General features: G+C 36.0%; 1 protein-coding gene across 15 annotated transcripts in view; it reads left to right on the forward strand.

The window, feature by feature from the left end:
* PAM (peptidylglycine alpha-amidating monooxygenase) overlaps positions 1-19,617 on the forward strand; it is a 311,548-nt gene that overhangs the window by 244,034 nt on the left and 47,897 nt on the right. For 8 of the 15 annotated variants that reach the window (XM_058276787.2, XM_058276770.2, XM_058276741.2 and 5 more), the window contains 2 exons: positions 2,295-2,615; positions 12,384-12,513. In XM_058276787.2, the coding sequence (XP_058132770.1) occupies positions 2,295-2,615; positions 12,384-12,513 (451 nt within the window). The remainder of the gene's footprint in view (positions 1-2,294; positions 2,616-12,383; positions 12,514-19,617) is intronic. The other 7 variants (XM_058276809.2, XM_071209224.1, XM_058276814.2 and 4 more) reach the window with 1 other exon arrangement.

Raw genomic sequence — 19,617 nt, forward strand, 5'->3', positions numbered from 1 at the left:
CACTTTACAAGTACTCAGTAATTAGTTACTAAGTATCAGGACTGGATTCAAACACTAGTGTAAAAGACAGACAAGAAATCGGGCAATTACAATGTAGTGTTTTAGAGGAAACCATAAGGAATAACTAGAGTTATCAGGGCACAGTGCAGGGACCCCAAATATAAATGGTCAGAGACGGCTCCTTGGAAGCAGTGGCACTTCTGACTGATGAACTCCTGAGGTTGAGGAACTAGTAGGCTCCTGAGGATACAGTATCATGAGCAGAAGAAACACTATCTTCATAGAGATGACCCTCAAGGAAGTGTAAGTCCACGGAACGAAAATTGAAAAGGAAGGAAGAGTTGAGAAATGAGACTAAAGCAGACACCACCCAACCCCCTTTTATATTCTATTCCATTCGTTATGCTCGAGGTTGGATATATTTTCTAAATTTGAAAAAACCTTAATGGGACTAAGAAAAATGGTTAACATTTCAGGTTCTATGCAGTTGGTACAGCAGAAGAGAGAGATGGGGAAAAAAGTGTGAAAGAGAGCCATCTAGTGGTGTCTCTCATATGTAGTGGGATGTTTGCAGAACCAGCGCTCTGAATTTCTGCTCTTGCAGTGTAACCTGTGAACCTGTGAACAACTTAGCACGTCACCTAACCCAATGGTAATTGTAAATAATTTCAAAGGAATCGGAATGGTTTTGCTAAAACCCCAGAGGATTAGGTGTAGTTCTGAGCCTCTGCTCATCTATCAACATAGATGTAAGTTTTTAAAATTGTTTTTATTCTGTCTCTTAAATAATCTAGTATTTTGTTTTCTATATAAAATGGTTCATTGCATAAGAGCACATTAAACTACTTATATTTAGTCCATGTGTAGGGTAAGTGACTTTAGCAGTAATGGATTAATTTCTCTCCTGTGAGGCAGAATGCCCCTGTGACCTACCAGATTTGGCTGAGTTGTAATTTGCTTTGTTCATTTTACTGAGATTAGCCCTATGCTTTGCAATTATTTTCTAACTGAAGATTTAACCAGCAAGAGTAGAAAACCTACTTTGAGTCACTTAACATAGACTATTGGTAAACATGATGAGATCTCTTAGCATCATGTGGAAAGGCTTCATTTCTCTAGAATCAATTTCTTCATAATATATTCTTCACTGGAAAGTATCATGGCTACAGCAGTTATCATTTTCATGTCCTAGTGGACATGAGAAAAGATTTTAGAAATGTTTTCAGATGGTGTTATAAAGGTAATTAAAACCCAAGCAGTACAATAAGACTGCAGTCATAAATAATTTCTCCATTAACAGCACTTAGCATAGGGTGAGGAAAAGGAAGAGCTGTGGGTTGTCTTTGGGTTTGGCTTAGGAAAGCAGGTTTGTGTTTCAGTTGAGAGCATATTTATTTCCCATTCACACAGCTGATGTATTTTAAATGGTTTTGAGGCATTAGGTGTAAACGATAAGGATAAAAGTGCTTTGTGAACTTTCTACAGTCATATTTTGTATCTGTCACAATATGTTACAAGTAATTTGTTTTCATGGAATTGGATTATCATATCTAAATTTACTCTGTAGTACAGGAAGGCATGAAATACATTTTAGTGATGAATCATTCCAGTAATATTAGCTTGTTTAAAATCTCTTTTGTTTGAAATTGATTATAAATGTTCGTTTTTCACAAAATTATTTTTCTGGAATATGTTTGTTTCTTATTTATCATGAACAGTAGCATTGCTAACAAAATAATAAAGAAATTTTGGTTTCCTAATTGCCAAAGGAATGTATATATGTTAGATTTCTTGGTTTTATAGCATTTACTGAAAAAATATATTTATTTTCTTGTGAATCATATTTTAATAGATTTTAAAAGACAATTATAAAGAGTTTGCCTGTGAAGATAGTTGTTCTATGAAGTAGCTGTTGGTAATAATTTATTTTGGAAACCTGATGACCTCTAACTTCCAATTCAATCCAACTGCAGCGAACTATGAAAACCATTTATTGAAATTTGTCAGGCAATCACATATGCATTATTATGTCTCTACTAATATGTTAGTAGAGTTTATATAGTGCTCTGGTCTCCTTAAATAGACGTAGATGGTAAATAAAATGAAATGTGAAGGCATATTATTATTTCATTGTTTTAGAAAATCATCTCTTTTTTCCCATGCCTTTAAGTCTAAGAACAGCCTTCTCCCTCACTTATGTTGAGGAATCAGGAAAAATTTTTAAGGCACAAAATTTTTTAAACTTTGCAACCTTATCAACCCCCATTCCCTTATCTTTTCTCTTTTTTCCACAGGTGATTTCTATTCACTACTTTCCAAGCTGCTAGGAGAAAGGGAAGATGTTGTTCATGTGCACAAATATAATCCTACAGAAAAGGCAGTATCAGAGTCAGACCTGGTAGCCGAGATTGCAAACGTAGTCCAAAAGAAGGACCTTGGTCGGTCAGATGCCAGAGAGGGTGCAGAACATGAGAGGGGCAATGCTATACTTGTCAGAGACAGGATTCACAAATTCCACAGACTAGAATCCACTTTGAGACCAGCAGAAAACAGAGTTTTCTCATTACAGCAACCCCTACCTGGTGAAGGCACCCGGGAACCAGAACACACAGGAGGTGCGTGTAGGGCTTCTTTCAAGGACTAAAATGTGAAGGGTGAAAATCCACATTAGCAAAATCTGAAGGGAATAAAAATTAATGGGTGAAAAAAGCTCATCAATAAAAAGGGATCATTAGGAAAAAAAAAAACATTACTCTGATTTGGGTTATTTATCAGATGTCATGTTTGTTTTTTAAGTTTTTCTTTTTGTTTTGGTCCAATACTACATAAATTTCTATTAGTTTGTTACCCAGACTAAAAACATTTGGATCATTTTGGAAAGGGTGGCTTATGAAATTCAGGGTAACAAATCCTTGCCAAGTCAACATTTCCCATTTTGTTCAATGGAAAGAAAATTCAAAACCCGGTATATAAAGTCCTAGTATATAAAATATTTACACTCTACCTTCTTTTAAGATGATTAAATTCCTCTCAACGGAATCATATTCATTCAGCATTCTCATCCAATTGACTTGTAAAATGTAACCATTTTTATTGCTTTGATTTCTTAAATTCCATTATCAATTACTATTTTAATTGGAAAGTTGAGTAGTTATTTCTGAAGGGACTGCCAACAAGTCAATAACTATCAGATTTATCTTTATTTCTAACCAGTATTGGCTTCCATAATTAGAGGACAATACCTTATTCCCTTCAGGTTTCTGTGCCAGCAAGCTATGGATGCCTCATCTTTGTCTTTAATTGTGTTGTGGCCTCTGTGATATTGATTGTGTTTTATGTTACTTGCTAATGTGGAAAGCCAGATAATACAGCATGTGAAGATAATCTCCAAAAAAGCAACGGATATGCGTGCATGGCAGCTGTCCATGCGTGGGTTGGAATGGCACAGGCTGCCAGCTTGATGTTTTCAAATACAGCTTTGCAGGAAGCCATAAATTATTCAACACCCAGATGATTTTTATTTATAATTGAAAAAAATTAGCATGCAGCGCCTTTGCTCGCACAGAAGTTTCAGTCATTGTCCATTGGGAATGGCCTAACGGTCTATGAGAAGTTAACCAGGATCTAGATATGTACTTCATATTTAAACAGGATCAGCCCTGCTCTTACCCAAATGATCTAATAAGACATCTTCTCAAGGGGTTGTCCCTGGACTACTGTGCATCAGAGTCACCTGAGGTGCTTGTAAAACTCTAGACCCCTGAGTCCTACCCCAGAATAACTGAGCCAGCATCATTGAGTAAGGTGCCTAGACATCTGCAGTTTATTATGCTACCTATCCATTTTGTGAGCACACTGGGGAGTCTGCCTGAACCTCTCTACTAAAGACAGTGCATTCCAATGCAGGTAACATGGAAAAATAAAAAACAAAAGGGTCTCAACATTTGTGAAATGTTAGCGTTGCAGCATTCTTTATCCCCATATCTTTGTTACTCTTGGATGTGAAAACGTATCACAGTCACTTATAGGCATTGTTAAGTGTCAATGTAAAAATAGTAGTTTGACTTCAGGCATTGTATTCCTTGAGACCTACTAAGTTTTTCTAAAAAGAAAATGCTTAAAATACCTGAAATACATTTGCTTGCCAAATTGCCTCATACTCTCCAGGGTGTTCAAATGGCAATGCTCAGGAGAGAGACATTTCCCCAAGACCAGTTTCAGGAAGTTCCTTTTCAGGTTAAATATTTGTATAATGTCTCTGAATAAACAATGAGTCACAGAAACAAACAGTACAAATCCTAACTATAGAAAGGAAATGAGTATTTCCTTTCTGAAATGATTTGTTTTAGTATTTTTTCCCTACTCTGATTTGAAAACTTTTAAAAAATTAAATGCAAAATAGCAAAGCTCATTTCTAGGTAAGCTGTTTCTAATAGCATTTTTCTTCTTAATTTTCTTTCATTGTTTACCATATATGATATGTAACACAATGTGATATTTAACTTTAATTGATGCTGTGTGTTTACTTTGTGTAAACCAGAGAAAGACCTAGTGTCCCAAAGCTTTTATTTTGCTGAAAACAAGCAAAGTGGAGAATAGGGCCCTAATTGCCTGAAGGAATTAACTAACAATTTTCCTAAGAGCCTGACTGGCTCCCAGGAATTGTATTAGTTGCAAAGAAGAAATTATTTTTATAGATCATTATTAAAACAAAAATATTAGAATATCACTTAAATCATGGTCTGTACTCATTTCAGACCTATTTGAGACTTTCTATTATTCCGAATATTCAAATAAAGAAACAGAAATCTGGGGAAGTTAATCCATTTGAATGAAATCAGAATCTGAATTGAAATCTTGGGCTTTATGGCTTCTGTATTATACAGTTGTGTTCCAAGAGGGACTAACTTGCTTGCCCTACTTAGACATACCTCCCTGGAGCACTGGACCCTCACTGCTAGAAGCTAGGGGCTTCCACCCAGGTCCCTGTTTGATTGTCCCCAGTTCTTGGTACTGGCACAACCCCAAACAGTGATATTTCTAGCAGCAGCACTTTGGATTTCATTGGCAGGCCCATATTCTGGAACTGCAATATGGTATGGATCCCATCCAGCTGATTTGAAGGTTCAAAGGTAAAGTTAGGGAAACGGACTTTGGCCCAGTGGTTAGGGCGTCCGTCTACCACATAGGAGGCCCGCGGTTCAAGCCCCGAGCCTCCTTGACCCGTGTGGAGCTGGCCCATGCGCAGTGCTGATGCATGCAAGGAGTGCCCTGCCACACAGGGGTGTCCCCCGCGTAGGGGAGCCCCACGCGCAAGGAGTGCACCCATAAGGAGAACCGCCCAGCGCGAAGGAGGGAGCAGCCTGCCGAGGAATGGCGCTGCCCACACTTCCCGTGCCGCTGACGACAACAGAAGCGGACAAAGAAACAAGACGCAGCAAAAAGACACAGAAAACAGACAACCGGGGGAGGGGAGGGGAATTAAAAAAAAAATAAATCTTTAAAAAAAAAAAAAGGTTAGTGAAACAGCTCCAAAACCCAGTATGATTGTGTATAGTAGGCCCAGGACCACCTAAGGGTTTCAAAAACACCATTTTGTAGAGCTTATTTAGTCTAGATACAGCTTAGTCCCACACTCTGGCAACTACTTTTATAATTAAGTTCACCACCTCGTTACGGATTATTATATGGCATCACTGGACACCAAGCTGCATGGAGGGCATGATAGATTGACATCTTCCCACTTTGCATAGCTGAGAAAGTCCTCAGCATTCCTCAGACATGAGCATTCCTCATGTCTTCAGCATGTCTCTAAGAGTACAAACATCTGCACATGGCAGTTTTTGTTTTTTTTAGCTCACCAACCTCATGACTTTTGGTGGTTCAGCGTCAACTCTGAAAATTCTCCTATCAATAGCATTAACAGTGGAGAAACTCCTGGACAGCTTCAGCTAGACTAGACCTGAGGCTTTCAAACAGTTGTTTAAAAGAGATGCCTCGACTGGGAAATAGTTGTTACAGCCTTCCACCACACACATGCATGCACACACACATGCCTTCCCCCAGAGCAGTTCTGCATTCAGCCAAAATAAAATTTGAAAACCACTCCTTGGAGATAATATAATGTAGAAACTTCCATCACTGGAGCCTGACTGCCTGCTTTTAAATCTTAGCTCCATGACTTACTATGTGGACCTTAGGCAAGTTTTTAAATTTGTCTGAGTTTTAATTTTCTCATCTGGAAAAAGATGGTTATAACTACAATCCTCATAGCATTGAAATAAGAGTAACATCAATAGTATATGGAAAGTTCTTGGAACACTAGAAAAGAGGAGAAAATAAATGTTGGCTGTGATTGTTATTGTTATGATTGTTACTGCCACAATTAATGTCATGTTGGATTAAGATTTCAAAAAGGTAAATATCAAAAAAAGTAAATAGTATTACAAAACTATTATAAATACCAAAGTAAATATTAATTGTTTTCTCTTAAGTGGCACTTATGAATTTTCCTGCAGATATTCAAGCACTTAGCAAGGAAAATTGCAAAATTTGGCCCTCTAGATTGATAAATTCACAAAGCAACATGACACTATGGTATCATAATTAGAGTTTATGTCTCTCCAAATCTCTGACCATTTACATTCATCTGCCTTGATGTTTGCATGTGATGTATAGTGTACAGTGTGAAAATATTCAACTTTATAAAGTGAGAAGCAAATGCATCCTTTTTACACTTTTATTTTTTTCTGTATTTAAAATGTACATTCTACCATTATTTTTATATTTACATGAGACAACACTAATAGAATAGAAATAAATTTCTAATTGCCTTTTTGAAATGAGACTCACTGAATAATAAATGTAAAAATTACTTTTGGCATGTTTCAGTGGTCTAGCGTATGCTAGCATATGGAAGCCTGCATGTTTTGCAAACTCCAGACATCAGAAAATACATCTGCATTAATGTGGTGCTTCCCATAAGATAAGTGGACTTGGAGAGCTTTATATTCTTATACATTTGAGTTTTCACTTTTTCTGTGGATAGCTTTTACTTACTCTCAATATTCATTATTTTACAGTATCTCAGTTACATGCTTACCTTTAGGCTAGTTTTACAGAATTCCCAGGGTAAAATAAGGCATTCAGTTGACTGAATTTTCACCTCCCAAGGGAAAGAGAATAATCGGAGTCAAAAAGCAAAACATATAGCGTTGCTATGAGCCAGGCTAAGCCTTTACACATGTTTTAGCTCATTTAATCCTCAAAACCACCCTATTTATAAACCCATTTTACAGAGGCGGAAACTGATAGACGTTATGTGCCCAAAGTGCTACAATCCAAAGAGTCAGGATTCAAAGCCAAGCAAACTTGCCCCCAAGTCTGAGTTTTTAACCACTAGATTTTAATCACTTTGCCTCTCACAGGAAAATAAAATAGCATGATAGATGATGATGATAGATTAGATAGATAGATAGATAGATAGTTATTCATCTATCTACCAGTTGTGTCTTCATCTCAGTCTACAAACTTAATAATTTTAAGTGCAGATTACCTTTGCTCATGGTTTTTCTACCATTATTGGCACACATTGGCCAAGATGGAAAACCTCTTTTGCAATTTAAAAATTAAAAAAAAAAGAATTCTGCTAATGCTTTTGAGCCAAGAGTGATGTCCTCTCTTCTTTATTTCACTCTTATTTAATGTGACATTATAATTCATTCTTTTGTTCTTTCTGACCTTTGTATGAATGTTTCTCCTATAATTTCAGTTAATTATAGTTATGCCTGTCTTTTTGAAGTATAACTATTCCTGATCAAAATAAAGCATCTTCTCCTCACTAGAGAATTAGCAAATATAGAACAAGAAAAGAACACATTTGTTCTTGTTGAAATTTTCTAGTGATTTTATCAGGGTCTTCTTCCCTTTAAGATTAAATGTGAAGAGACTTGTTAGACTGAAGTTAGGTCAGAGTTCTGAGTTTGAAATTATAAGTTTTCTCAATTTTATCTAGTTCTGTTTGTCCTTATGTAACACAGATTAATGAATGACTTTTTAAATCCTTGTTAGTAATTCATGTGAAAGCAACATGGACCACTAGCATTAATCTCTTTCTTGGAAAGGTATATATCAGTAATGCTTTTATAGATTTACCAGGACAAGTTTAACACTATTATTTTTCTAAAAGCAGTAAAGTTTTTTTTTCTGAATATATACAACAAAATATGAAGCTGAAACTTATAATGAATTCAAGGATTCTTTATAAAATAATATAATTTATTATAAAAAATATTATACGCCATTTGGGAGGAATTTTTAATCACAGGGATTTTTTTTTCACCTTATTTTTCATCTTTTATAAATCCCAATGAATTTGTATCAAGGTTGCTAGAATCAATAGCTGACGTATATTTATAGCCTTGTTTTCCTAAAAGTATTGTTTCCTCTAATATGCATTCATTTTTTAAAATAAGCGTTTAAGATTGAAATGAACCTATTATTTCATATCTGACTTTAGGATAGTTGGCGCATGTTGGGAATGTCTTACCCAAGATCATGTGTAAGAAATTTGTATTTAATTTTCAGGTTAAAACTGCAAATCTATAGCATTAACTAGTCATATTTGACTCTTTCTTAAACAAAGACAAGAATCTGAGCTAGAATTTTTAACTTCTCCATAATTAAGAGTGTTAAGAGTCCATTGGAACCCAAATACATTCTATTACATAATCTCCCAAGGATTTGAAATTTTCTTTCATTGGAGATTAGAAAATAATCGTTCTTGATACTGATGCCTGAAGTCTGACCCAAGCCTAAAGTTCCTTTCCTGTGAATTGACCAAGAACAATTCTAAAATTCTGTGATTCTTGTGTCAAGATGGACGGCAGCTGAAAGAACCATTAGTATCAACTCCATCACTAGTCCTAAATTAATGCCTTGATTCCTAATCTTTTAATCTAAAAATAAAGGAACTGCCTTAAATTACTTAATAAGGAGGAAGATGGTGACAGTGGAAACAAAAACATCAATTAACTGAGTTAAAGTTCATGGTAAATAATAGGACCTCATTTTCCCTCTAGCCTTCCCTGAGTATCTGGTTAGCACAAAGGCCTAGATCCCAAAAGGTTTGAGGTCTTGGTTAAGGAACCTTAATAAATGTGAACTGATATTTTGAAATGAAATTAAAAATAATTTATTTTTCCAAACATCCTTGCCACTTACAAATAATTCTCCTTTGCATTGACTCAGTACTAAAAAAGCCAGGTTGCTCAGTGATAACCCTCTTGTACATTCCTGTCACATCCCCCTTACTGTTTAAATAATCCACCAAAATTATATGTTGTAATAAAATACATTCTAGATATTCACAGATCTTTTCCTTCCTGAAAATTTCCAACCAAAATGTTGTGACAAAAAAGTGTTTTTATATTTGGTGAGTAAAACCTACCAATAGGCTCAGTACAACCTATTAGCCAACTTTTCGGAGCTTTTCCAACACTAAGCAACCTACAAGCATGTGATAGTTGAGATCATGAAGTGCCTTCATGAGCACTTAGCTTCGGTATCAGTTGAAGGGCCACTGCATAGAAAGATACCAGGAACCATGATATTTATCATCTTTAATAAAAGTATTTAGCCACTCAGCATTTTATTGAGTACCCTCATGGTGTCTCCAGCACTGTGTTGGGGGTAAATAAAAATAGTACAAAAAAATTATAAGATTATAAGGGTATTTAAATTCTAGTTCACCACATAAACAAGAAGGGGCTGGAGCATAGGGTCCATTTCAGTGCTTTTATTTGACCATTACATGGGCCAGACCCTGTGCAAGGCTTGGTGGCCCAACAGTGAGTAAGGCATGATCCCTGCCCTCAGGGAATCCCATCTTGATGTGATGGTTCTCAGCTTTGAGGGTCTGATGAAAGCAATTAAATGTTTACATCGTCATGAGGTTCAAGGTTCCTTTAGAGCCCATCCAGAAGTTTCAGGTATTGGCAAATGGATATAGAATGATGACCACTAAATGGACAAGCTGAAACTGAGGTGAGAAAGTACAACCTGCGATTTAAGCGATTTTAAAATAATTTAAAACGTTTTCTCGGGAGAATCATTTGTCCATCTGTTGATACATCTAGACATCCCTAATTATAATGCTTCTACCCCATTTCCAAAGTTAACTTTCAGAAGCAAAGTTTTAATCAAGTCGCTGCATGCTTAAAACATTCAGTGGCTCCCAGGTGCCTATAGCAGCAATTAGCGACCGTTTTCCTATTATGACAAGTGTGCTAGATAATGGATGCTCTTCATCTGAGCAACCCCATTCATATCCACTGCTGTGCTCAGGGATTATTTGCAAATTCATGCATGCCAACTGTAATTGTACTCCCTTTCACTCCAACTCAGGAAGTCGTATCAGCACACATGTGAGTGAGAATGACATTCTCACGTTCTCTAATATATTTCAAAAGGAAATTATTCCCCAATTTCTGTGCTTTACTGTGACAAATGATATAGTTGCAGCTTGCTTCAAAATTGATCATAGGTCAAGACACCACAGCTAATAACTATTACCAGTGTGTTCAATCACACCCCTTAATGTGGTAGGCAGCACAACACATTTTCAGTCTGGCTGTAATCTAGATCTCAAGGTCAACTAATGCTACCTCCCACCCTCCTGTCACCACTTGACATATACATGTATCCTTTTCAGACTACTTAAGGACTTTGAAACATATTCTGCTGTATAAACATCCTCATTTTAATTCTTTCTGATAGAAATATTCTACCCCCTTCTGTACTCAGTGAACTTCTATTTACTCTGTAAATGTGAACACACATGTCTGCTTCTCTCTGGAAAACCTCCAGCACCTGACTTTAAACTACCCTAGTCCACCCCAGCCTTGGGAAGGATTAGGGGGCCCTTTCATGTGTTCCTGCCCTACTTTATGTCTAAAGTATTTGTTTCCTGCATCTCCTATTTTATCCTATGAGTTCATGAAAGCCAAAAGCCATGTTTTATTTCTCTGTGTTCCCGGAATCTAGCGTAGTGCCTCATGTAGAGAATACACTCACGCGTATGGTCACGTGTATGGTCGTAGTACCTTCAGCAGAGGTGGTAGCAAGAACTGATCCTTTAGGCAACTTGTAGATTATACTATGTTTTGTTAATTTTCATTTAAAAAAAGAAATATGCAAAGGTAAAAACACTGAGGTACTTTTTCCTTTTGTATAGTTGCTGAGGGAGTTATTTTTCAAGGGCTTGTTCTCACACCCACACACTCTCAAGTTTTCAGGACCTGATTGTTCAAGCTTTGTGCTTCCCTTTCTTCCTCCAGACTCTAATGCCTCTCTTGAGGAATTCACTGCATATGCCACATCCTTCAGTGGGTGGGAAGGAGAAATGAAACTCAGCATCTCTGTTGAAACATTTGAGAGGGAAAGAAATATTGAAACTGATAGAGTCTGAGTTTCAGGACTATCTTCATAATTGTAACTCAATTAGTATAGATAATCCATACACAATTAGCTATTTTTCATTTTGATGTGCTGGTATGAATCATCGTACCTCTTTATTCTTGAGCATGTTTATAAAAGGAATGAACACAAGTGAACCCAGGTATTCTCTGAGGTTAGATGTACTCAGAAAAAAAAATGAGGATTATTTGGAAACACCATTCAGTCACAGCTCTTCTGTGGTCATTTTCCCTTCTAGGAAACCATACAATGTGATAACGAAGGGAACTGTCCCTCCATTCCCATCCTTATAGGTATATTTAAGTTAGGAGAAATGAAACTGGTATCCTACACAGTTCCTTGTGTAAGGGATAATCAATGAGTGGTTTATTATAGGGTCTAATGTATATTGAACATCCAGAATTTACATAGTTTAGATAGATAGATAGGTAGGTAGGTAGATAGATAGATATTGACAGACCAATCAGCCAATCTTCCTATTTACTTATAGCATTTAGTAAAAAACACATGGGATTGCCTTACAGAATATCATTCCAAAATTTTCTGTTAAAAATGATGCCAACCATGTTGCCATATTTTCCAAAGATATTAATTTAAAATAAGAATTCTGTTAAGAAGGCAGTTTCAGATTTGTTCTTAAATCACTTAAGGATAAGCGGGGTTTTTAGGCATATTACAAATAGAGAGAGCTTAGTCCCAAGAGAAGTTCACTTATTTTACTTCCTAGCTCTGGAAGCTACTTGGCATGTGCATGGGGTATATTTTATCTAGAGCACTGCTTGATTTTTTTTTTTTTTATTTCTTTGCATCCAGCAATGTTACTGCATGAGCTGTTTTTAACCACTGTGAATCTTCATAGGGTTATGTTAGCTTTCCTTTTACATTAAATGCATGGATTTATCTTTTAGATTTCCATGTAGAAGAGGCACTGGATTGGCCTGGAGTATATTTGCTTCCAGGTCAGGTTTCTGGGGTGGCTCTGGACCCTAAGAATAACCTGGTGATTTTCCACAGAGGTGACCATGTCTGGGATGGAAAGTAAGTAATATTTTTCCTTTAAGGAGTAAATGAAAATAAAAATAGTTTGTATTATAAAGTTTCTTTTTGATCTTGATTTTTATGTGTAAAATGTTTGTTCTTTTATCATATAGCTGTGGTAAGTAGAGTGGAAGTATACATTTAAACAATGAAAGCTTCACTAGTTTATGGAAAGAAGGCAAAAACAATTGGTGATTCCACCTACTCACATTCTGCTCTACGCTCCTGAAGTTAACGTCACATACCTACCTAAATAACATTAAAGGCAGTTAAGTCAAAATATTACTGAGGAAATTTAACACTTCAAAGAAAGTGCACCATGAACAGTCAACTAAGAGTGGTTTTGGTTAACTATAATAAAGCACTTTGTTATTTTTGCTTACTGGGGGCAGAATTATTCTCAGGCCATTGGACTCTCCCTTTTCATCAGACCACCCATGGCAGTGATACAGTTAACCTGGAGATTATGGCTGGAGCACTTTGGCCACCAAATTGTAGAAATAGACAGTATCTTGGCTGGCTGTTTTTAAAGAGTCAGTATTTTAAATAGATGAAATGGATTACTCAAATACTCTCTCATATCCTTGCTTTTCCCTCTGGGTTTCTCTTTTTACACTTTCATTCTATTTTCCAGTGCCGCCTTATAGGGATTTCTAAAGAAATATTTATTGTGTATTTACTGTGGGCTTGTTACTGATCTAAATGTTTACATAAATTACCTCGCAACAGCTAAGCACTGTTATTATCATGATCATTCACATTTTACACATGAAGAAACTGAGAGAAGCTAAATATTTTGCCCAAAGTCTCACAGTTAGCAAGTGGCAATGAGCCAGGGTTCAGTCCTTTTCAGTCTCATTTAACCATTCTGCAATACTGTCCCTTGTAGGATTGTAAGCCTATCTTGAAATTCACATAAGAGTATTTTTAAAAGCTTGCTCCAGACCTTAGCCTGTTATTTTAACTCTAAAGTTTAGCATGTTATTTTAATTCTCCTGAGTTATGAATATCCATTTATTCATTTGTTTTACTACAAATTTACATATGAAGGTACATTTTAAAATATATCACTTAAGTCTAATGAACCTTCTCCTTTCAAGTGTAAAACCCTAGGGAGTCATTTGGAAAAATGAGATGTAGTTCAATTTTTTTCCTCCATTTTCAAACATGTTGATTAAAATTATGCTAAACCTGCTATAAACACATATATATGTGTTTAGTTTTCTTTGTGCAGTTGAAGATAGAATTCAATCACTATTTCAAGATAGGTTAGTAGCCATTACTGTTTAGTTGTCATACTTGAAAACGGAGTCTGAGAAAGAGGTCACTTCAGAGTTCAACTCAAACAATTGAACTCAACATTTCCATTCATACTTCTCTGTTACTTCATCTTAGTCATTATTGAACATCTAATAGTATTTTAACCAGTGTTTTTCAAAGCAAACTATTATTATACATTGTAGCATATTCCTCAGTTAATGAGTATTGCTACATTTTCTGCATGGATTTCTAGGCACATTTTACCAGAGGAGAAAATTACAGCATCATTTTCTCCCATTGAAACTGTTTCAGCAGACTAAAGCTAAATTGGACAAAGTCCAGTTTTCCATTTTACAGTGATATTCATTCCAAATAAACAACAGAGGCTAGAATAGTTTAATAGAAAAAGAGATCGGTAAAGTCCTACTTGGGGTAGGAGACACAGGACTGTGGTACAAGAGCCATGAAAACATTTTCTGTAGCTATGTGGTAGTCCTAGCTGAAGGAATTTTTTTTTTCCTGGCATCTAGCTTTCATCCAGATAACCAGTATCATTTTTAAGTAGAATCCAGTTTCAGTGCCAATCCCTGATGAGTTTGCCCCAATAAATGACATCAACAAGGGAATGTTAAAAATGCAAAACTTCTTCTGAGTAAATGTGCTGATTTTACTCTTTAAATGTTTTTCTTTTCTCCTTTGTCTTAGTCTTTCAGATATAAGTTATTCCTCTTTCTTCCTCTCTTTCTGGTATTGTTTGTTGCTTTCTGACAGCCTTGGCAATCCACAGATATGAGGAAAGTCTCAAATCTCTACTTTATAATTCATGAAGAGCATTAGAAATAGATTAGGTTATTTTTTAGGAAAATAGATTTGGATTTGTGGACTCTGTTCTTTAAACTATAATGTATGACCATCCTTCCACTTAGATGAGTGACCTATGTAAGGTAGGCAAAGTGCGTGGTTTTTCTCCTCCTTCATTAAAAATCCAAAGATTGTACAAAGAATAATACATCACCTTCCTGTAGAATTAATGATATACTGGTGAGAAAAAATGAAAATTAGCCATTGGGAAGGTATTGCATTTGGGTTGCTACCACTGACTGTTTGCATAGGGTAGTGAAAAATCCTGTTATCCTTCCCATCCTGATATTTCTCAGGTTCACAAAATTATAGCTTCTATAAGGCCAGGGCTTGCTCTAAATTAAATCTAAGCACAGGGTTCTTAGGAGATGATCCTTCTTTAAGTATCACATAGGTCTTGGAGTTAAGAATAATCCCTAATTAATACTCAATGCCCAAAGCTCCATTGGTATCATATCAGCTGTCTTTATAAATATTATTATTCTTCATTCTCAGCTGATAGCCCTGATGTTCCCTTATTCTTCCACTTAACCATAGCAAATAAGCATGGCAACCAACTAATAATCCACTTAACCTCACTTTTCTCCACTTGATTTCCATTTTTGTCCTCTTCTGCCCCTTCTTTCAACTTTAAAAAGCTTTTTCTAGCAAAGATAGGAAATGCCTAATACTAGTAGGGTGTAATGAAACTTTAAAGAGCCTCTTGTCTAATCTGGTGCTGGGGCAGCAAGGCAGCTGGAGCTCTGTAACGTTCCAATGCCTCCTAGCAGGAGCTGGGTAGCCCCTGCCTCAGTGGCAGCTATTCCTGGGTCTCTATTTTAAAATAACCATGAATGTCAAAGGCTTGTTTCTTGTCCTTTTCTTCATTTATCTCAGTTCTGGTTGGGTTCTACCATGCAGGACTCATGTTACATGCCTATTTAACTAAAGTATGGGTCTTGCCCTAATTTTTAGGTATTAAAAGTTGTTTCCTTTTTATCATTTATTGTTTCTTCACACTGAGTTGGAAGTGATCTTGGGACTTGTATCACTTCATATTCTCTCGCTACTAATGAGAAAAAAAGCAACACAAACTAGCTTAGGAAGGACGAAATTTATTGGTTTGTATAAATGAAAACTTCAAGGAGTATTGTAGCCTAAAAAAAATCACTAGGATCCTTTTCAACTCATTTTCTTCTAGCTGGCTCCCTTCCCAGGCCCTGACCGATGCTCTTTCCCCACCCCACTCACCCCACTCCCCTGCAGCTTCAGTGTCTATCACAGCACAGGTCCGTGGATGAGAGGGTCTTCATACATGATAGGTCAGTAGAAAGCTCTGAAAGTCAGTCTCTTTAGCACTCTAGTCTGACAGTTCTTACCTCCATTCTTTTTTTTTTTTAACATCTGTATTGTGTTTTTATTTCAGCTTGGAATAAACTACTAAAACAACATTTCTTAGTTTTTACACAGTTTTAGTGCTGGACTAAACTGTTAAGGGAGCTAAAAAGTGATTCCTGAATAATAGTTTTCAGGCAGCATATATACTCACCAAATATGTTTACCATAAAGTTTTTAAGTTGTTGACATTACACTTATAGTAATGATTCTATACTTTGAACCTCAGTGTGATGGGTGTCTGAAACACCTACTCTTTATTTTTTTATTTCTTTATTAGAGAGGTTGTGGGTTTACGTACCAATGCATAAAATACAGGATTTCCATACACCACCCCACCACCAACACAATAGCTTAAATTAAAGAATCAGATATCTAGGAATCCATCTTACCAAGGATGTAAAGGACTTGTACACAGAAAACCACAGAACATTGCTAAAAGAAATCAAAGAAGACCTAAATAAATGGAAGGACGTTCTGTGTTCATGGATTGAAAGACCAACCATATTTAAGATGGCAGTTCTACCCAAAGTGATTTATGTTTAACACAATCCCAATCAAAATTCCAACAACCTTCTTCACAGAAATGGATAAGATATTCATCAAATTTATAAGGAATGGGAAAGGGCCCAAATAGCCAAGCCATGTTGAAAAATAAGAATGAAGTTGAGTGACACACTTCAATGGTCCTAAAGATACTTTTCTTACATCTTCCTCTAGGAGAGATTTTTAGTTGTGGCTCTTACTAGGTCCATTTTGAGTTGATTTTTGTGTAGAGTATGATATAGGACCACCATCGTTCCTTTGCAAATGGAGATATAGTTTTCCCAGCATCGTTTGTTGATGAGACTTTTCCTTCCCAATTGAGTAGTATTTTTTCCCTTGGCAAAAATCAGATGGCCATAAATGTGAGGATTGATTTCTGAGCTCTAAATTTTATTTCTTTGATCCATATATCTAAACTTGTACTGGTACCATGCTGTTTGGATTATTGTGGCTTTGTAATAAATTTAAGACTATGTTAATTTACTTTGTATATTTGTGGATTTTCCAGTTCTCTGCCTGTTAGTGATTTCCATCTTCACTACATTATGGTCAGAGAAAATGCTTTGCATAATTTCAGTCATTTTAATTTTATTGAGACTGGTTTTTGATTCAACATTTGGACTGTCATGGAGAATGACCCATGTGTGCTTGAGAAGAATGTATACCATACTGTTTTGGGGTGCAATTATCTATATATGTCTGCTAGTTGCAGTTTATTTATCTTGTTATTCAAGTTCTTTGTTTCCTTCTTGATCTAGATGTGGAGTATTGAAGTCTCCAACTATTATTTCAGAAGTATCTATTTCTCCCCTCAGTTTTGCCAGTGTTTGCCTCACGTATTTTGGTTAGGTGCACAAATGTATATCACTGTTATTTCTTCTTGGTGGGTTGCCCCTTTTATTAATATACAGTGGCCTTCTTTGTCTTTTAGAACAACTTTTGTCCAATATTAATATAACTATGCCAGGTCTTTTTTGGTTACTACTTACATGGAATATATTTTTCAACCTTTCACTTTCAACCTATTTGTGTCTATAGGTTTAAGGTGAGTTTCTTGTAAACAACATGTAATTGGTTCATGCTTTTTTTATCCATTCTGCCACTTTGTGTCTTTTCACTGGGGAGTTTAATCCATTAACATTCAAATTTATAACAGTAAAGTCAGTGTTCAATCATTTTGTCCTTTGGTTTGTATATGCCATATCATTTTTAGCTCTCTTTCCTTTGTTGCAACTTGCTTTTCTGTATAGTTGATCTTTTGTGATATATCTGACTGACCCTTTCCTCATTTCAGTATCTGTATATTTTTTTAAGATTTATTTTTTTTAATTTCTCTCCCCTTCCCCTCCCCAATTGTTTGCTCTCTGTGTCCACTTGCATTCTTGTCAGTGGCACAGGGAATCTGTGTCTCTTTTTGTTGTGTCATCTTGCTGCATCAGCTCTCTGTGTCTGCAGCACTACTGGGAAGGCTGTGCTTTTTTTGCATGGGGCAGCTCTCCTTGCAGGGTACACTCCTTGTTTGCGATGTCACTCCATATTTCCTTTCTTAATTTCCTATGAGCAGCGGAATGAAATTCACTTCTTGGCTTAGCCCAAAAGTCTTTTGTTCCCCCCCAGAACATGAAAGTGGGATCAACATCAGCCAAAACAAGTGAGTCGAGAGTAGGGACTTAGAATGCTGAATTCCACTGACAGAAAATAGGGCAGTAGATGCTGAGCATGCATTACAGTAAATGTCGACCAGAGTTCATCTCTAACTGCCTACCTAATGCAGGTATCTGTTCTACATCTTCCAAGTTGTCAAGTGCTTGAACTTTCTCAATGCCAAGACACTCCCCAGATGGAAGATACTATCCAATTGTGGGACCAATCTGTATGTTATGACATTCATTATGTTAAATTCTAATCTGAGTCCTGTAACTCCACCCTTAAGACAGAATAATGCAAGGTGAATTATCTCCCGTTTTTCCATGTCTCTTATTTTCATATTTCAAGAAAATCTTATCTTCTTCAGACTAAATATCCTCCAAGCTTTCAACCATTCTTCATGCCCATGGAGTTGCTTTCATCTGAAGGCACTCTGGTTTCTCAGTCCTTCAAAGTGTTTGGCCCAAAAGTAGACACCATACCCTGTTTATTAATATAATCTGATCAGTGATAGAATTGCTTTCCTTGATCTGTAATCTAGATTTCAGTTAGTATAAAAAGTATTAGTATTTTTACAGTCATATCACTTTGTTGCCTTATGTTGAATTTGTAGTCTACAAAAATCTTCAAATATATTTCATGAAATCATGCTCAAGTTTTTACCTCAATTTTATATTTTTTCAATGTTTTTAAAAGTATTAACTTCAAGACTTTGTTCCAATTGTATTTCATTTCATTAGAATTAGGAATTGTTTCTATGCACAGATATTATTTTAATCTTAATTGTTAACCAGAGAATACATTGTGCCTCCTAGCCTTGTAATATGTCAGTTTAATAAGCATGTCTTCCATATTTTCACAAATATTGTTTATCAATTCGAATAGTTGAATGGTTGCTTGACATGTTTTGTTCTTAGGTGACTCAAGTGGACTTCTGGAAATCTTCTTTTTTGCCCCCCTAAATAGCTCACAAGATATCTCTCCATCAGTGATTAGATTTTGCAAAGGTTACTTGGTCTACAGTTTTGGAAATTGATGAGCTTCCTAGCTTATAAAAATATCAGCTCAAGATTTACCTCACTAGTTGTCTGGAGCCTCAGTGAAGATAGGTGCTTAAAGTTCTGCTTCTACATCTACAATTTCTTTCATATCTTAGAACCTAATTGGGCATTGTGAGCAGAACTCAACATGACTAAGTAGTACCTTCATATTTTCATATCTGAGAGAAACTTGTAAAGAGTTCCATGAAAACAATGTTTCAATATCCTTCCCTTCTCTATCACATAGTGCCATTTCCCATTTTACTCAAATAATTTTCTTCTGGTTTTATACCACTTCTGTAATTTTTCTTTGTTTTGTAACTATTCTTCCATCTCATATTTATACTATTGAACTAAGAGGGGATTCTCCAATTTG

The sequence above is a fragment of the Dasypus novemcinctus genome, chromosome 2 (genome assembly GCF_030445035.2).
Source record: "Dasypus novemcinctus isolate mDasNov1 chromosome 2, mDasNov1.1.hap2, whole genome shotgun sequence".
Lineage (NCBI taxonomy): Eukaryota > Metazoa > Chordata > Mammalia > Cingulata > Dasypodidae > Dasypus > Dasypus novemcinctus.